Source organism: Carya illinoinensis, chromosome 11, assembly GCF_018687715.1.
Source record: "Carya illinoinensis cultivar Pawnee chromosome 11, C.illinoinensisPawnee_v1, whole genome shotgun sequence".
Classification (NCBI taxonomy): Eukaryota; Viridiplantae; Streptophyta; class Magnoliopsida; order Fagales; family Juglandaceae; genus Carya; species Carya illinoinensis.
Window position 1 is genome coordinate 34,195,909 of NC_056762.1, and position 17,332 is coordinate 34,213,240.

At 36.0% G+C, this 17,332-nt stretch overlaps 1 protein-coding gene, 1 long non-coding RNA gene and 1 pseudogene across 3 annotated transcripts; all 3 read right to left on the reverse strand.

The window, feature by feature from the left end:
• Window positions 1-770: 770 nt before the first annotated feature.
• LOC122281457 lies at window positions 771-9,973 on the reverse strand (annotated as a pseudogene).
• Window positions 4,749-6,846, reverse strand: LOC122281456 (uncharacterized mitochondrial protein AtMg00820-like). The gene is made up of 2 exons (XM_043092943.1): window positions 6,381-6,846; window positions 4,749-5,085 (listed from the first exon to the last, which is right to left on the reverse strand). The coding sequence occupies exons 1-2, from the start codon at window positions 6,699-6,701 to the stop codon at window positions 4,975-4,977; spliced, it is 432 nt and encodes a 143-aa protein (XP_042948877.1). The 5' UTR covers window positions 6,702-6,846; the 3' UTR covers window positions 4,749-4,974.
• A 4,948-nt stretch (window positions 9,974-14,921) lies between the features above and the next one.
• LOC122281459 lies at window positions 14,922-17,110 on the reverse strand. Of its 2 annotated transcripts, none has more exons than XR_006230225.1 (2): window positions 15,911-17,110; window positions 14,922-15,363 (listed from the first exon to the last, which is right to left on the reverse strand). It is a non-coding gene; the product is annotated as an uncharacterized LOC122281459 (long non-coding RNA). The 2 variants fall into 2 exon arrangements; XR_006230226.1 differs by having other exon boundaries at window positions 14,922-15,816.
• Window positions 17,111-17,332: the final 222 nt, after the last annotated feature.

Genomic DNA, 17,332 nt, shown 5'->3' on the forward strand with positions numbered 1-17,332 from the left:
AAAGAAAATGGGTAAATTTAAAATCTACATGAAAAAAATCATTTTTTTAATGATAAACCTATCTTTTTTTTCAAAGGAAGTACGCATGGCATACACATCCTAAAACTGTATTTAGGAGAACAAGATACCCAAGTGAATCTTTTGTTTACAAGCAAATTAATTAATTATTTTCATTTTGAACTTGTAAAAGAAAAATATTGAATTATGTTAAATATATTTTTGGGTGTGCAAACCTTACGTACTCATTTTGGAAAAAAATGGAATCAATTATTAAAAAATAATATTTCTTGTGAATCCTAGATTTGTTATTATTTTTTAATATAAATATGCAAGATTTGCATTTCGTAGAATTGCAAATATCATTTTTCATTATAATAGGATGCCGTCTCATCAAGATTGATAATACCCAAACGTAGCTATGAAATGTTGATATCTTTGGACTTCCAAAAATTGTCTAAATTAGTTTCTACATTATTATCTTTTATAAATAAATTTTGTTCCAGTAGATGGTTCAAGTGTTACTACTAAAACCTTACTTATTATGAAGCCATTCCATTGGATGGTTTAGGCATTGTAAAAGTATAATTTAAGGATAATACATTTAAATGAAAAATGCCATTTTTCTAAACCCAAACTTGTCTTGGTCACTAATTTTAAGTTCTTAGGAGCATAGACTTGTGGCATTAAATGTTGAGTTGTGATTAATTCTAATGTCAAATCATTAATGGAGTCCGTATGAAACCATGCTTGTGGCTCCGGTAGATAATATATGTGCTAACATGCGAGATCTTGGTTTAGTTAACCAGAAATGAGTTTTTCCAAATAAAAATTCTTTAAGCAACCACTTTCAATTTCAAGATTATGAAACAAAATCACTGGTATTTGTAGCTTTAAAGGCTTTTATCTGCTGGCTAGCTTGCCATATGGATGATTAGCAATGTATCTTCCGGTCTTGAGGCCATCCAAACTCCTCCAGAAAAGCCAAAACGACTCCATTTGACCAGCCAAACCCAGTCTATATTGCAACATACCCAACAAGAATTTAGATCAGGAGGAGAAAAGAAAAAACACACTTTTTGAGCATTTCTTATGTAAGAGAAATATTCAAGATAGCAAACAATCCACATCAATGAAAACACATTCTTCCAAGAAAAAGTTTTTAAGGCATAGTACCTGGGGTGCATATTCACCACCACCTCCAAATTCTCCACACTTTTCCACATCATATTTTTCATGCATTGTGCCCGTTTTCTTGTAGGCAACATAGTTGGTTCTGAGCCACCTCACAGCAATGTCTTCAGCCACTGACCTTGCTTCTTTTGATCCAGATCTTGCCAGACCTTCAGCTATCATGTGTTGAAGCGGGGCCCAACCATTTGGAAAGTCCCTGTAATGCAAATCTTCTAAGACCGTAGGCAAATTAAACAAAGAAGAACACGAACATGCAAATGCTTCCTCCCCTTCATAGAATCCCGGCCCCTCCCTACTTCTTCCTTTTATAATGTATCTAAATTTCTTCCAGCATAAGATCCAATCACGTGGAATTTAAAGCTGGTTACTAACCATTGTTGTCCTGAATTGGCCAAAGAAGTTGCTATGCCCGCAGGAAAAAGCAGGCCAGAACTTTGGAAGCTTTTCATGACTTTCTTCACCAGGGCAGTATCTTCAAATATATATTACACAAGAAAAGCAAGTATTATCAATGTGCAGCACGACCTAGTGCTGTAGTACATGTTGCAAAAGTAATCTGCAATTGATAGTCCCCAATGTAGTTATATCCAAGAAATACACTATTAGGAACAGTCCGTAATAGTTTTCATTAGTGTGTTCAATTATCCTATCATGTTGCCTTATCTATATTAACTCCAAAAAGATGATTCGGCTGAGCAAATCAACCAAGTCCTCAACCCAAGCCTATTAGCTGTGCTTGTACAGCCAGTTGCATTCTTTGGTCCCTTTGTGAGCCTAGCCCTGGTTTTCCCGTGGACATTAAAAGACAAACCTGAATAAAATGATTCAATCCATTAAGGAATGAAATTTGAAGCGTATACATTCTGATTCTGGTTACAAGCTTCCCAATTTTGAGGTTCCTAAAAGTATCAAAATGAAGAATCAGGAGAACTGTTTAAGAACAAGTAACTGTCAGACACTACAAACACCCCCAAGTTTTGCACTTCGCATTTAATCCTGTTCCACAAAATTTTGATCAGGACTACCTGGCATGTGCTATCATTAAGCCAATAATCAAGCCATTGCCCCATCTCTGAATTCCAGAAAATAGATTTGAATGCCTTCATTCTGGCTTGAGAACCTTTCAAGAAGTGCTCTGCAGTACTCTCATCTCCAGTAACTTTTGCCAAGAAGGCAATGTCTAGTTCGATTTGAATCAACAAGTACCATAGATAGTCATGTTAACTGGTAAAGAAATCCCAAGGATTCTTTTTTTTTTGATAAGTGAGAAATCCCAAGGATTCTATGTCAAAGTGTTCTGAGTAATACCCTGAGTATGAATGCATTTAAATCAACAGGTAAAACTGATGCCGTAGCCAATGTTGTCAGATCCGAGTGATTACTGCAACAAGAAAACTAGTTGATTACAGCTTCAATCAATCAATTTCCAAATATCTTAAAAGTCGAATTAGACAAGCCAAGCATGTGGTCAGTGGAACATTATAGTTTTGATATTTGAATCTCATGAGACCGGGACAGACCATGTCTTTCAACTGAGTTTAGGTGACCTCGTTTGCAAGCTCATTATTTGCAAGTATTTCCCTCACTTTTTCTTCTCTTCATTGATAAATAATTGCTGGCTAGAATTCATGCTTGCAACCATGAATGAGAACCCACTCGTGAACCCTCTTTTCTTTACCCATTGCTTTCAGAACATCCCAAATAGACTAAACCTTTCCACAAATTAGGATAGTCATTGCTTTCAAAAGCTCCCCTTATTGGATGGTCATTTTTATTCCCGATAATCGAAGTCTTGTATAGATATTGATTGGAAAGTGGCTTGAACTTTGACCGATAAAACTTGAGCTGAAACTCTAAGGATTTGCATTGATCTGGAAAAGATTTAAACCAATCAGGATGGCGGATTATTGGACAGGAAAATTCTCAAGGATCTACCTCATCCACCTTGTGCTGAAGTCCCAGCCAGATTCAGCGGTTGAGGCAACTTCACGGTAAAAATTCTGCTTTTCAGAAATATTTGTGATCTTGGAAGCAGATTGCTTGTCCTGTGAGATAAAAATAGGTCACAGAACACACCTCTAGTGTTATCCCCAGATTTATATATCCAATATATCTTATGCCAAGGCAAGTAAGCTGAAGAGAAGGACACACAATGGTTGAAGATTCAGGCCTGGGTTGGTTCCACATTGCATAGTATCGATTTAAAGTGTGATTGTAAGATTGGGCATCTTGAATGGTCACCTTATGTATTTCTACAATAACAGAAAAGTAGGGACTTAAAGAACCTTAGGCCAAGAAAATTAAAGCTAAGAAATAAATTTAAACATGATTGTAATCTGAACAATAAAGAAAGGCAACAGTGAGGCCCCTCTAAGTAACAATACCAGATAGTACCTGAACTCCAAAAGTGATGCTCTTTGACCAGAGAAGGGAGAGATCTTTTAACCAATTGAGATGCTCTAAGTAGCAAAAGCTAACGATAATAAATACCAAAATATTTAGTAGAAGCTGATAAAAACGTTATATATTCAATGAGGAAAAGAATAAGTATCATCAATGCGGAATACAGGCTACAGCACCACCAAAATACAGTGAAGCAACAGTAGCATAAAGTGAAAGAATAATCACCTTCTATTAGTGCAATAAGCCCTAGTCCCATTAAGGACATGGCCATATTCTTCTATTAAGTGAATAAGATTAGTCACAATTGCTTTTGCAGTCTCATACATCTTACTTGCCAGCAATCCCCTGCACCACTGACATAAATCAACCTTAACCCCATTTGGGAATGCTCTATAGAGATAATTTATGACCCAACAAGTTGCAAGTTGGATGGAGATTGAAAAAAACTAGCAAATAAAGAAGAAAAGATCATGTAGTTTCCAAATTGGACAGAACCAGGTGAAAAAAAGAGTGAGAAAACGACTCTTGCTTCTAAGTTGGTATCAGCATTAGCACTTAAAGGAGCTTGATTGAGCATGCGATTTGAAGAAAAAAATGCAGAAGCTATCTATAATTACTAAGGTTTATAATCTGAATCACGAGAAGCACTACCTACCTCAGATAGCAAAAACTCAAAAGCCAGCCAAAAATCAATTACGTATGGAATGTTGGTTGGAAATTAAAAAAAAAAAGACACAGGAAAAAAAAAACAAAAAACAAAAAACAAAAATAAAGCTAACCTGATGATCCAGTAAGAATCCCAGTAATAGACCTCTCTAAATCGTGAACCAGGAATCACGACCGGCTTTGGCAGAGGGAGTAGAGTATGCAACTCCGGCCGCTTCAGGACCTCATCGGAGACTTTCCTACTGAGATTCTTCCACAAAGCATGCACCTCCAGAGCCCAGGTTCTCACCTCCGCATTCTCCACCTTTGGCAAGAAACCCTCCGGCTCCGGCACAAAATCAACTGGCTCAACGTACACCATATCATCCCCTGCACCCTCAAGGTACTTTTCCATAAACACTTTTAGATCCTCGACCGAAATTGACCCATTTTCGGACTTTGGAAGCTTATTAAAAGCAGACTCGGCCGTTGACAAGTCGAACTTCAGTGACATGGCAACGTAAGGCTTGGGGTCTGTTGAAGAAGCTAAAAAGCACAAGACATGTTTGATGAAAAGTTTCTATTGAATTGAATAACAGAGTACGTATGACTAGCCACTACCTTTCTTGCCTTTTACATTGCACAGTGCAGAGTATATATAGAAAGTAAATCATAACAGAATTGTGCCACATCATTATTTCTATTTATAGATTAATTCTTCTTGAATATCCACATCTATTCTAGAAGCTTGTTGTGAGTGGTATTGCGGTGAGGCAGAGGGTATAATAGTCTCAATATCCCCCGTGATCCATGCATCACTGGAACAATGGCGAGGCTGGATCGAAGCTGTGTAAACCAAGGAAAAGAAAGGAGCTTAGTCATGATGTCAGCAATTTGATCTTTGCTTGAAATGAAGGATACTTGTAAGGATTTTGCAGCAACTTTTTTCTAAACAAAATGATAATCTAACTCCACATGCTTTGTCCTTGAGTGCAAAACTGGATTAAGAGTAAGATAAGTGGCTCCAAGGTTGTCACACCAAAGTGTTGGTGGATGAGAGGGTTGAATGTTGAGTTCTTTTAAAAGAGACTGCAACCAAATAACTTCACATGCAGTGTTAGCAACAGATTTATACTCAGCTTCAGTAGAAGACCGAGCAACAGTAGGTTGTTTCTTAGAACCCCAGGAAATTAATGAGAACCAAAGTAAATACAAAAACCTCCAGTGGAACGACGATCATCAGGACAACCAACCCAGTCGACATCAGAAAAGGTAGCAAGAGTATGAGTAGAAGATGGAGTAAAACATAAACCAAAGTTGCAAGTATTATTCAGATATCTGAGAATACGTTTGACAGCAACCGATTGGGGAAGACGTGGGCAGTGCATAAATTGACACACATGGTTGACAACAAATGTGATATCTGGTCTAGTGAAAGCAAGGTATTGAAAACTTCCCACAACACTATGATACCAGTAAAAAGTTGACCCATCTAATGCAGTTAATTTTTCAGAAACTAACATAGGTATAGCCACGGCCTTGGAGTTGATCATACTAGTACGTAATAGCAAATCAGTAACATACTTAGTTTGTAACAAGTATAAACCAGACTGATTTTGGCAAACCTCTATACCAAGAAAATAATGAAGTAACTCTAAATCTTTAACAGGAAAGTATTATTTCAAGGAAGAGATAAATTCAGAAATAATTGCAGATTTTGAACCCATGACCGGAATATCATCTACACATATCAATATATAGAGACAACCAGTAGATGTGCGCATAATAAAGAGAGAGGAATCAGAGCTAGAACAAGTGAAGCCGAGATGCAGTAGTCGATCACTAAGTTTAGCAAACCAAGCTCTAGGAGCTTATTTCAAACCATAAATAGACTTTCTTAACTTATAGACATAAGCTGGAAAATCTGGATTCACAAAACCGAGAGGTTGACTCATGTAGACCGACTCCTCAAGGTCACCGTGCAAAAATGCATTCTGTATGTCGAGTTGATGCAATGGCCAATTAAATGTGACAGCAAGAGAAAGCAAGAGACGTATAGTAACTGGTTTGACAACCGAACTGAAAGTTTCATGGTAGTCCAAACCGGGTTGTTGGTGAAACCCTTGAGCCACTAGACGCACCTTGCAACACTCAAGTGATCCATCAGATTTTCGTTTAGTTTTCAGAACCCATTTGGAGCCAAGAAGGTTATATGAGGGAGAAAACGGGACAAGATCCCAAGTTTTATTGCTGAGAAGGGCATCGATCTCAGTTGCCATAGCAGTGTGCCACTCAACAAATTTAGAGACCTCTATAAATGAAGTGGGTTCTTCAGGAATGAGGGGAGAAGTAGAAACAGAGGAGGTGGTGAGAGACATGGTCGGTTTGCAAGAAGGCCAAGAAATGGTACCATCATTTCGGCGTAGAGGACAGAAAATATTTGTTTTTGATCTTGTGAGCATCGGATGACTGGAGGAAGATGCAAGTTGATTTTGAGAGGAAGAAATGCAGTCAATGGAAGGAATAGATGCAGAGTTCTATGGAGGAACTGTAGTAGAAACGGCGAGTTGGGATTCTGAAGAGAATGAATGAAGAACAGACGATGAAGGGACCCTAGGTGGTGTGGGTTGAGTCATGGGCATGGGCTGGGTCGTGTGCGTGGGCTGGGTTATGGGCCGAGAGAGTGAGTAGGGCTGTTTGAAGAAAAACTAATGAGAGGTTGAGATATGGCCTAAGAGGAGTTATTAGGCCAAGAATGGGAATCAAATTTTGAGGAAGAGGAGTTGGGCTGAGAGGCAAAAAGAAAATGAGTCTCATCAAAGATTACATCCCTGGAGATGTATGTTCGGCCCGTGGGAAGATGAAGACAAATGTAGCTTTTGTGATCAGGGCTATAGCCCATGAACAAACAGGATTTGGATCGATAGTCCAATTTATGTTGATTAAATGGCCTGAGATTGGGCCAACAGGAGGACCCAATCACTTTAAAAGATTTATAATTAGGGAGTTGCCCCATTAATACTTCAAAGGGAGATCTATTTTGGAGTAGAGTAGTGGGCATGAAATTTATTAAGAAAGTAGCTGTTTGAAATGCTTGAGCCCAATAAATTTGAGGAACTGATGCATGAGACAAAAGGGATAAACCGGTCTCAACTATATGACGATGTCGACGTTCCACACTCCCATTTTGTTGATGGGAGTGAGGACACGTGACACGATGAGTTATACCACAAGACTGAGAAATATTTTTAAGAGGGCGAAATTTACTTCCCCAATCAGTTTGAACGAAAACAACTGTAGTATTAAAAGTGTTACTCACATAATGAAGAAAAGCCACAACTAAGGCTGTTACATTAGATTTAACTTGCATAGGAAAATACCAGACAAACTTCGAAAAATCATCAACTAAAGAAAGATAATAACACATGCCATGCATGGAAGGCATAGGGGCAGGGCCCCACACATCTAGAAACAAAAGTTGAAAGGGTCTATTTGAGCATGAGGAAGAAGGCGGATGAGGCAGAGCATGCGCTTTAGCACTGGAACAAGCAAGACAGTGACTTATTGAAGCAGTAATAGAAAGAGGAAGATTGAAATGATGCAAGATAAGTGAAGTGGTGCATGGAGAGGGATGGCCCAGCCTCGAATGCCACAGTTAAGCTGAAGTTCGAACGCCTAAGAAAGCTTGTGGAGAGGAAATAGAAAATGCAGCAGAGGGTGACAAGACGTACAGACCATCTTTAACGTGACCCTAAAGGAGTACTTTCCGAGAGCGTGAATCCTTCACAAAAAATAAAGTAGAGTGAAATTCAAAAAATACACTATCATCACTACAAAATTGATGCACAGACAGTAGATTATTTGAAATGGAGGGGACGTGAAGAAGATTATTTAAGAGAAAATTGCTAGAAGAGGTCGGCAATTGAGCTGTGCCAAAATGATGAATGGGCAATGATGAGCCATCTCCGATGCAAACTTGGTCAGGTCCTTGATACGGTGTCGACTCCAAGTTGAGATTATTGAACTCAGATGTAAAATGATGGGAAGCAACAATGTCCGGAAACCAGGTAGTGGCTGGTGAAGGAGACTGAGAAAGAGAGTTATAGTTGGCTGTATGAGGTGAGGAAGGAGAAGTTGGGAAAGGAGTAGTGAGTCGATGATAACAAGACAAAGTTGTGTGACCAAATTTCTGGCATACTTAACACTGAGGGCGTGAATCAGTTGGAGAAAGAGACATATTATTAGGAGAAAAATTTCTCTGTCCCGAGTAGAAACCACGAGGTGAAAAATGACCTCGTCGTCCTCCACAAGATTGAGATCGACCACGAGTGTGGACTTGAGTAGGAGAGAAACGGGTGGTATTATGCACAACAAGAGTGGTGTTGGGAAGTAGGTTTTGAGTTTGATGAGAGATACGAGCTTCATGATTCAAAAGATAACTATAGAGATGATGAGAGGAAATATGATCTGGTCGTGTGGTAAGTGAAGTTACCAACGATTCATACTCAGAACCAAGTCTAGTAAAAAGGGCAATGGAAAATTCAGAATCACTCAATGGATGTCTTGCAGCACTTAACGAAGCAGCAAGAGTTTTCGCCCGATTATAGTAATCGGAAGCAGATTTTGGGCCTTTCTTTAAAGAAGCTAACTGAAATTTAGTGTGGACGATATGAGCGGACCATTTGGCAGCAAAGAGGCTTTGAAGCGTGTTCCAGATTGCAAAGGAAGTAGTGCAATCAAGAACTTGTGCTAGCACCGACTCAGAGAGGGAAGCATTAAGAGTGGACATAATCAATTTATCTTGAAGAACCCACTTAGTATGCTCAGTACTGGGAGTGTCAGTTTTTGACAAAGGAGGCATACGAATTGAGCCATCCACATGCCCGAATAACTGATAACCCTCTAAAAAAGGTACAATTTGAGCTTTCTATAGAAGATAGTTATCTATGGTAAGTTTGATTGTGATGAAATGAGAAGTTGCATTCAGAATATTAGTGGTATTTGATTTGTTGGATGGTGCCATGGGAAAACAGAAAAGAGAAGATAAAAAAAAGAAGGGATGCCAGTCCTGTTTAGGCTCGTGATACCGTGTTGAAGAAGTTAAAAGGCACAAGACATGTCTGATGAAAAGTTTCTATTGAATTGAATAACAGAATCCGTATGACTAGCCACTACCTTTCTTGCCTTTTACATTGCACAGTGCAGAGTATATATAGAAAGTAAATCATAACATAATTGTGCCACATCATTATTTCTATTTACAGATTGATTCTTCTTGAATATTCTCATCTATTCTAGAAGCTTGCTGTGAGTGGTATTGTAGTGAGACAGAGGGTATAATAGTCTCAACAGGGTCAAACTGTGATTCTCCGAAGGTGCTCAGAGCCGTTTCTTGGACACGCTCAAGGAAGTATACCAATGGGGTTGTGGGGATCACAAGGCCTGCTGTGTTGGAACTGCAATCTTTCAAAGATTCTGTGACACTCATGGTTGTAAGTACTCCGAAAAATATTGCAAAAGATATCGAACAGAAGTTTCTAAAGCTAAGAGCTTGAAAGCCTGCCATGGTAAGAGAAGATCGAAGGATTACGATGCCAGCGAGAGGAAAGAGGAGCAGACATGGCTGAATGTGAGGACGAGGAGGAAGACTATTTCGCATTTGGGAAAGGCGAGCATTTTGGTAATGAAAAAGGTTCCGAGGATGGACGGTTAGAACCATTGGCGTTTATCCGCCACATTCCTTGGAGTCAACTGATGCACTGCTTTGGAGTCAACCGTCAATAATCAATTCTTCTTGAGTTTTTCTTTCATTTTTTCTTCCTGACCAGTACAACGGTCATGATTAATGAATGCTCAGTCGCCAATAAAACAAAGTAAATTAAACTAATTAGACTAACAAGTGCACGTTAATCAAAATCTGAAGATTTTGAACTACTGTAAATAAAGTAAAATAGGCAAAAAAAAAATAATAATAATACTGTTTTTTCTCTTCATAACAAAAGATTGAAATCTTTTACGTTTTTCTCAACAAAGACATTTTAGATTATTTTTCTAAATTTTAAGAAATAATGATCAAGTAATATTAAATATAATTTAACAGTATATAAATATTAGATTTTTTTGTGTAGAGTCTAATTTTGTCTTGTGATGATTCGATTTGATGACACAACCCGATAAGAATTCGTTATAATTTATGAGTGAATTTCAATGAAGGCTTGGTTGGCATCCCTTATTTTCAACCATTACAATTGGTGTGAACTTATTTTCAACCATACAGTTTTAGAGTGTACAAATTTTACGTATTCATTTTGAAAAAAGTGTGATCAATTAAAAAAAATTATGTGAATCTTAGATTTATTTACTTTTTTAATATAAATATACAAAATTTGCTTATCGTAGAATTGTATATATCATTTTTCATTATAATAAGATGACGTCTCATTAAGATTGATAATACCCAAAAGCAGCTATGAAATGTTGATGTCTTTGGACTTCAAAAAAGGAAAACACTAGATACACAATACCCAAATCATTTACCGAATTTTTTTTTAATTTTTTATTTTTACTTAGTGATTAAGTAAACATTTTTAAATGAATATATAAATTTTTTTATTTTTAAAAAATATCGAAATAATTTTAAAAAATGGTGAAAGAAAAAAAGACTATAAAAAAAAAGTATTGAAGTGATCAGTAAAAGTTATTTGTAAAAATTATCTGTGGACGTAGCAACGTCATTCTAAAAATTATCGAAATCAGTTTCTAACTCCCTACATTATTATCTTTTATAAATAAATTTTGTTCCATTAGATGATTCAAGTGTTACCACTAAAACCTTACTTATTATGAAGCCATTCCATTGGATGATTTAGGCATTGTAAAAGTAGATCATAAATTATAAAACCCCATATGTCCAATCTTAGAGGCGTTTGCAACTTTGGCTTCTTGGGAAAGTTTGATGATCTTCCTTATTGGTGTGCTGCAAAAGCATAGTGCTGATCAGTGGCAGGGTTGGCTTGGGTGTCAATGAGAGTTTCAAAACTCAAGAGCTCAGCTTGGAAGTCATCAAAAGAGAGGTCTTTGTCACAGCTTGCAAAATTGAAAGAAGTGACAAAAGGGTTGAAGATTGGTTGAAGTCCTCCCAATAAAAAGCTAATAAGATCCTAATTATCAGTAGTTTTTCCTGCAGCTGCTAATTGATCAACCAAGCCCTTTGCTTCCTCCATATAATCACTACAAGATCGATGGCCTTGAGTAATGGTCTGAAGTTGTCTCTTTAACAAAGCAATCCTAGACCGTGAAGTTGATGAAAACTGAGTGTGAAGAGCATCCCACACTTGTCGAGAAGTTTTCATATCATAAACAATGGAGACTAGCTTCTCTGTAATAGAAGCAAGCAGCCAGCTCAAGACACAGGTGTCTTTCTTTAACTACGCTGTGTAGGCTGGATTAGATGTTCCATCAGAAAGAGTTTGTGGTGGAGGAGAGACAGCTCCATCTACAAGATCATGACTCCTGAGGAGAACCATGAATTGGACACTCCAAAGCAAGTAGTTGGGGCCGACCAATTTTTGAAAAACAGGTTGGGAATTGGCCTGAACAGTAGGATAGGGAAGAAGGGTATGGTCATTGGAGGGAGTAGAATTTGAGGCCATTGTTTAAGAAATATGTTGGGGAAAGCGGAAACATATTAGCAGGATCAGACATTTGCCTTTTTACCAGCTGATACCATGTAAGAATTATAAATGAAGGAAGTCAAACAGAAACCAGATATTATGAACTATTGGCTTACTTTTCACTTTATATTCAATCGTAATATATAGAAGATTACATACAACAAATTGGAGAATTTTAAGGAATACAATCAGATTATGGTTTAACAAAATGAGAAGAATATGCAGATGGTTCAGGTGGTTCAGGTATTGCTTCATAATCATTGCCAGCTGCATATTTGCTAAACTGTCTTGATTCTTATAATTGATCACTTGATTCTCGCAACTGATCATTGACTAAGTCAATATATACTCTAACATAGTTGTTGTAGATTCAAAACAAGCAAACAAAGAGACCTATGGCTCAAAAAACTCAAAGCAAATGGGGAATATACGATGTAGACGTCGTGAGTAGTCATTGTGGTTTTCTTACTGTTAAACCAGAGAGCATGGTTTCCATTTTTTTTTTTTTTTTTTTTTTTTATGTTACCACGTGCTATTGATATGAGGAAAAAAAAAGCTAATTTTAAGACTTATCATCAATCCTGACGGATCATTTATATTAGATTTTTGTAAAATGATGTTATTTTTATAAGGTATTTTATAAAATATCTTTTATTTTAAAATACGATTGTGTGATGTGTTATGAAAAGTAACGTGTTTGAATTATTGTTCATTATATAAAAAGTTTAAATAAACGTGGCAATTCTCCAATAATTAAAAAAAAGTATGCTAAAAAAAAAAGTTAATTAAAGAATCCAATATAAAAGAAAACTGACTACATATCAGTTTGAAAGATTTCTCGTCCTAAATAATTTTATTTTTGTCTCAACTCTAGGTTTGAATCAATAAAAAAGTTAGATCGGAATCTCTTACTAATTTTAGGTTTTAAAGTGGAAAGAAATAAACCTACGAAGTAAGTTATAATATTAGTTGACTATTTAATGCTACTCAATAAATTTATTTGGATAGCTTAAAGTTGTGTTTGGCTGTTGAGTCCATCTCAAACTATTTCATTATTATTAATATGTTTATTACTATTCATAAACAATAGATTACTATTCATACATATTCATTACTATTCACAAACAGTAAACCACTAGTTATAAATTATTGATAGATAATCTGAGATACTATTAATATCTAAACGTATCATAAATGTGATAAGATCCACATTATAATTGTAAGGCTATGTTTGGAATATGGAAGCAGCCGAGTTAACTTAACCTAACATCTAAATATATAATTCACAAATCCATAAACATCATTCAACTCAAAACTTCTTTATACACGGAACCCATAATTTTTTTCAATTCAAGACTTCTTTTACATAAAAGACCCACAATCTTTTTCAATTTCTCATAAATACATATAAACTCATTTTAATATCTGAACTCATTTTAAGTAAACTTCATAAAACTCACTCTATTATCCTAATTTATTATTATTTATAAAAAAAATTTAATTTATCTCAACTCAATTTAATATTCAAACTTAGCTTAAATGTATCCCTCCCGCATTAAATTCTTGAATTCAAATAAAAGTTTTAGATCATCTAACTCGAAAAAGTTGAATATAACGTAGCCATTAGTATCATAAAGGAACTCAAGTTGCTGGCACATGGATATCGCAAGGCAAACTACATGATGACTTCAAAGAGACACAAAGTACTGTTTCTCCTCGAGCCTTGTTATCTGATATCTTTAGCTGCAGTAGATGCGAATCTTTTTTACTCATGAAGGTGTACTAGGAATGGAGCCGTCAGCAGTCAATCTTCGGGTCTTAGGGACATGCAAAAAATTATTGTGTCAGCCATCCAAATTTGTCCTTTTGTGGTTAAATTATCCTTTTGGAAAACGGTGGATGGAGCAATACAAAAGTTGTCGATGCATATTTTATTTTATTTTATGTTTTTTTATTTAATAATTAAAAATAATAACTTTTAAAGAACACTGCTAAAGTGGTATTTTTTCCGGTAGGGCAAGGAAATAAGGAGGGTGGGAGATTGGAGCCCTGCCCCAAAAGAACATGCCGAACTATTATAGAATAAAGCTAGATTGTCGTCCCTATTTGACCGCTCAACAAAAATATATATATATTTTTTATTTTTATTTAATAATTAATAAAGTAATTTTTAGTGTATTGATATTTTTTTATATTTTTAAAAAATATTTAAAAATGATAAAAATATATAAAAATAAAATTTGAAAAAAATTGATAATTAGATTTGGACTAGAGGTAAGCTCCATACTGCAGAGTAGCAGGCCTCCTATATATATACCCTCTTAGTTTAGAAATAGAAAAAATATAGTTGTAAACATAATTGTGCACTAATCTATACACCAATGTGATGTGATTGGTCAAAAAGTAAATTTTATTTAAAACAATATTAGTTTAAATTTTAAGTATGAATAAATCAGTATTGGTACACAAATTAGTGCGCGACTGTGCTTGTATGTAATAAAACTTTTAAAAATATCTAAAATTGAGGTCCTAAATAAAACTGATTACTGGCAGTATCTATATCATTAATTTATTCAAATTTAAACCATTTTATCACATCTCATCATTACAATTTTTTCAAATCTCTATACAAAATATAATAAACAATTCAATATTTTCAAATTTTAAAACAAAACTAATATTAAAAAATTATATTATAATAATATTTTATTTAATTTTCAATAAAACATCTCATATCATTTCATCTAAAATATATAACCAAACCAGACAATTTCGATTCATTCCATACTTTCAAATAAGGCTATGGCAGCTTATCAATATCTACAAAGAAAACTGAAAAATAAAACCATAAGACTGGTGAAGCCATCTCCACCGACCTCTGATGCGGTCGGTAGTTGTGATTCAGTTAGTTGATTAATTATTGTCTTCGTAGCCGCACAATTCCTAATTAATATTTTCTAGAACTAGAAGGTTAATGTGCTCAATTTGTCATTTTGCTATTAAATTATCTGGACCAAAAAAAAAAAAACTGTAATTTGGGTGTTCAAATACAATTAACCCGAAATTCCGGATTATGAACAGAGAAGTAAATTAATGCAGCATATGGGAGAAGAAATTGAACTCCAGGCTTAACTTTTAGTAGAACAGTAGAGTTGCTTTTTCAGACCTTTTTTTAGGTTTACCAATTATTTTGTTTTTTGACTTTGTAAAAGACAAAAACTGAAAGAAACTACAGTAACTCCTATACATAAAAAGATTCCTAGAGGGAAGAACACTCAAAAGTCCTAGCTAACAATCTAGGACAAACGAGGTTCCAAGGGGTTGTCTCAGAACCAAGTTCATGGAATTTTCTACTTCACAGCAAAGGCAAACCAAGGTTCGAGTGCCAAAGGCGAAAACCTTCAAGGAGAAGAGAGCAAAGTTGTACATAATCCGACGTTGCATAGCCATGCTGCTTTGTTGGAAAGAGAACGAAGATTAACAACGCTGGTAAAGTTGAGCACTTCATGTGCATGTTCCCCGTTCTATATATGGTCCTTCTAGACTAATAATAAGTAGCAATTGTAATAAATGCAACTAGCAATTCTGAAGTGTATACATCTCCATGAGAGAGAGAGAGAGAGAGAGAGAGAGAGAGAGAGAGAGAGGTGCAGTAATGTAAAATTTTGAAGGCAATGAAAAATTCAAATTTCTACACCTTGCAAATCTGTAGATGCATCAATTATTTTCTCTTGACTCGTTTTCTACGTTCTCTTAAAGATTTTCAAGAGCAATACATATATGAGAAGGAAAAATTGTAGCTACCATTTTCTCGACTCTGAGTGTTTTAGGAATCAGAATGTTTTCAGCCATTAGTCCTTGCCATAAAGAAAGCATTTCACATTGGAGCTCTTTTCCAGCAATGCTACTTAGACAGAGAAGTTGGAAATTGAACTTGTCTTCAATGATAGCTTATTTGAACTAAGAGTGCATTTGATATAAGAATGACTACAACTCACCAGATTGAATATGCTCTTTGCAACAAACTACTGCCATAAGTAGTGCATACTCTTCTTCTATACAGAACGATCAGCGTGATACAGATTCTGGAAAGCAGCACTTTTATTTCTTCCCCTTTCGCAAGCGCAGAATTTCAAGTTTGCTTTCTGGGAAGAATAATGAATAAGGTGAAAGCAACCGTAGAAACTTTCAGGTGCCATTAGAAGAAATATAATGGTTGAGATGTACTGCAAACCTAGCTAATTAGGCCAATGGAACATTAATATTATCACCCCAAAAACGGTTGAACTCTTTTCTTCTCTTCTATTCATGTTTTTATCTTGTCAATTTCTTTCTCTTTATCAGAAACAAAAAGGATGGGGGCTGAAGCTTCCTAATCAATGCAAAATATTTCTCCTGGTCGGCAATTTGAACACGAAACTCATGAAATCAGCAGGATACAAGCATGAGGTGGCGAACCAAATGAACTTGGCCATTATTACCGGCGTACATAAAAGAGAAATTCAATTAGTTTTCCTAATCTGTTCATAAAAAAAATATTGAGATGTACGCATTCCTCTCCAACACTGACATTACATGAAGTGGGGAAATCAACACATAACTCTTTACATAACAAATATGATAATCACATACATACAAAACGTGCCATATATATATATATAGCTCAATATAGTATAACATAATAGAATATAAAATCTTTCCAAGCTTAGAATGTATCGGCTTTATATTCTAATAACTAATGTATTCAAGTTGAAGAAGCAAAACAAACATGTTTATTTCTCGACAATAACGAGTAAAAGACTCCGAAACAAAGAACAAAAAAGGCAGCGAACTTCCCCTTTGCTGGTGGGATAGATCACAAACCAAAATCCCCATATCTGAGCCTTACGAGTAAAAAAAAAAAAAAACAGAGAGAGAGAGAGGAGAGAGAGGTGGTCTTCAGCTTTTGCTTCTTAATTTGTTCAATCAAGCTTTAGTCATCGTCAATCAAGAATCAAAAGGAAAAAGAAAAAAGAAAACTTATATAAGCAACAATCTGATCATGACCATGATCTGGAGTCCACCAACAAGAAGCTATAATTCAATTATTCGCGCGCAAGAGAGAATATCACAGGGCACATCAACGACGATAATACGTTAAAGAAGAAACCAAGTTCCACAACAACATAGAGGGAGAATACCGACGGCCGGAGAGGGAGAGAGAATCAGACGGGGGGGTTCTTGGCGACGTCGTTCTGGTCGTCTTGGTCGTAGTCGTCGTAATCATCTTCGGGGTCGGTGGTGGAGAGATTGAGGCAAGAGAAGCGCTCGAGGGAGGAGAAGAAGGCGGAGACAACGGTGGAACCAAACCAGCCCGCCACCAGGTCCAGCGTCTCTCTGGATACCGTATTGTTGTTGTTATTCTCCATTTTGGGAATCCG

Excerpts from the sequence above, each read along its gene's own strand:
- LOC122281456 (XM_043092943.1), bottom strand. The coding sequence starts at position 6,701 with ATGCTCACAAGATCAAAAACAAATATTTTCTGTCCTCTACGCCGAAAT. Across the intron at positions 5,086-6,380 it reads GATCACTTGAGTGTTGCAAG|CTTCGATCCAGCCTCGCCAT; the intron begins GTGCGTCTAGTG and ends TGGTTTACACAG.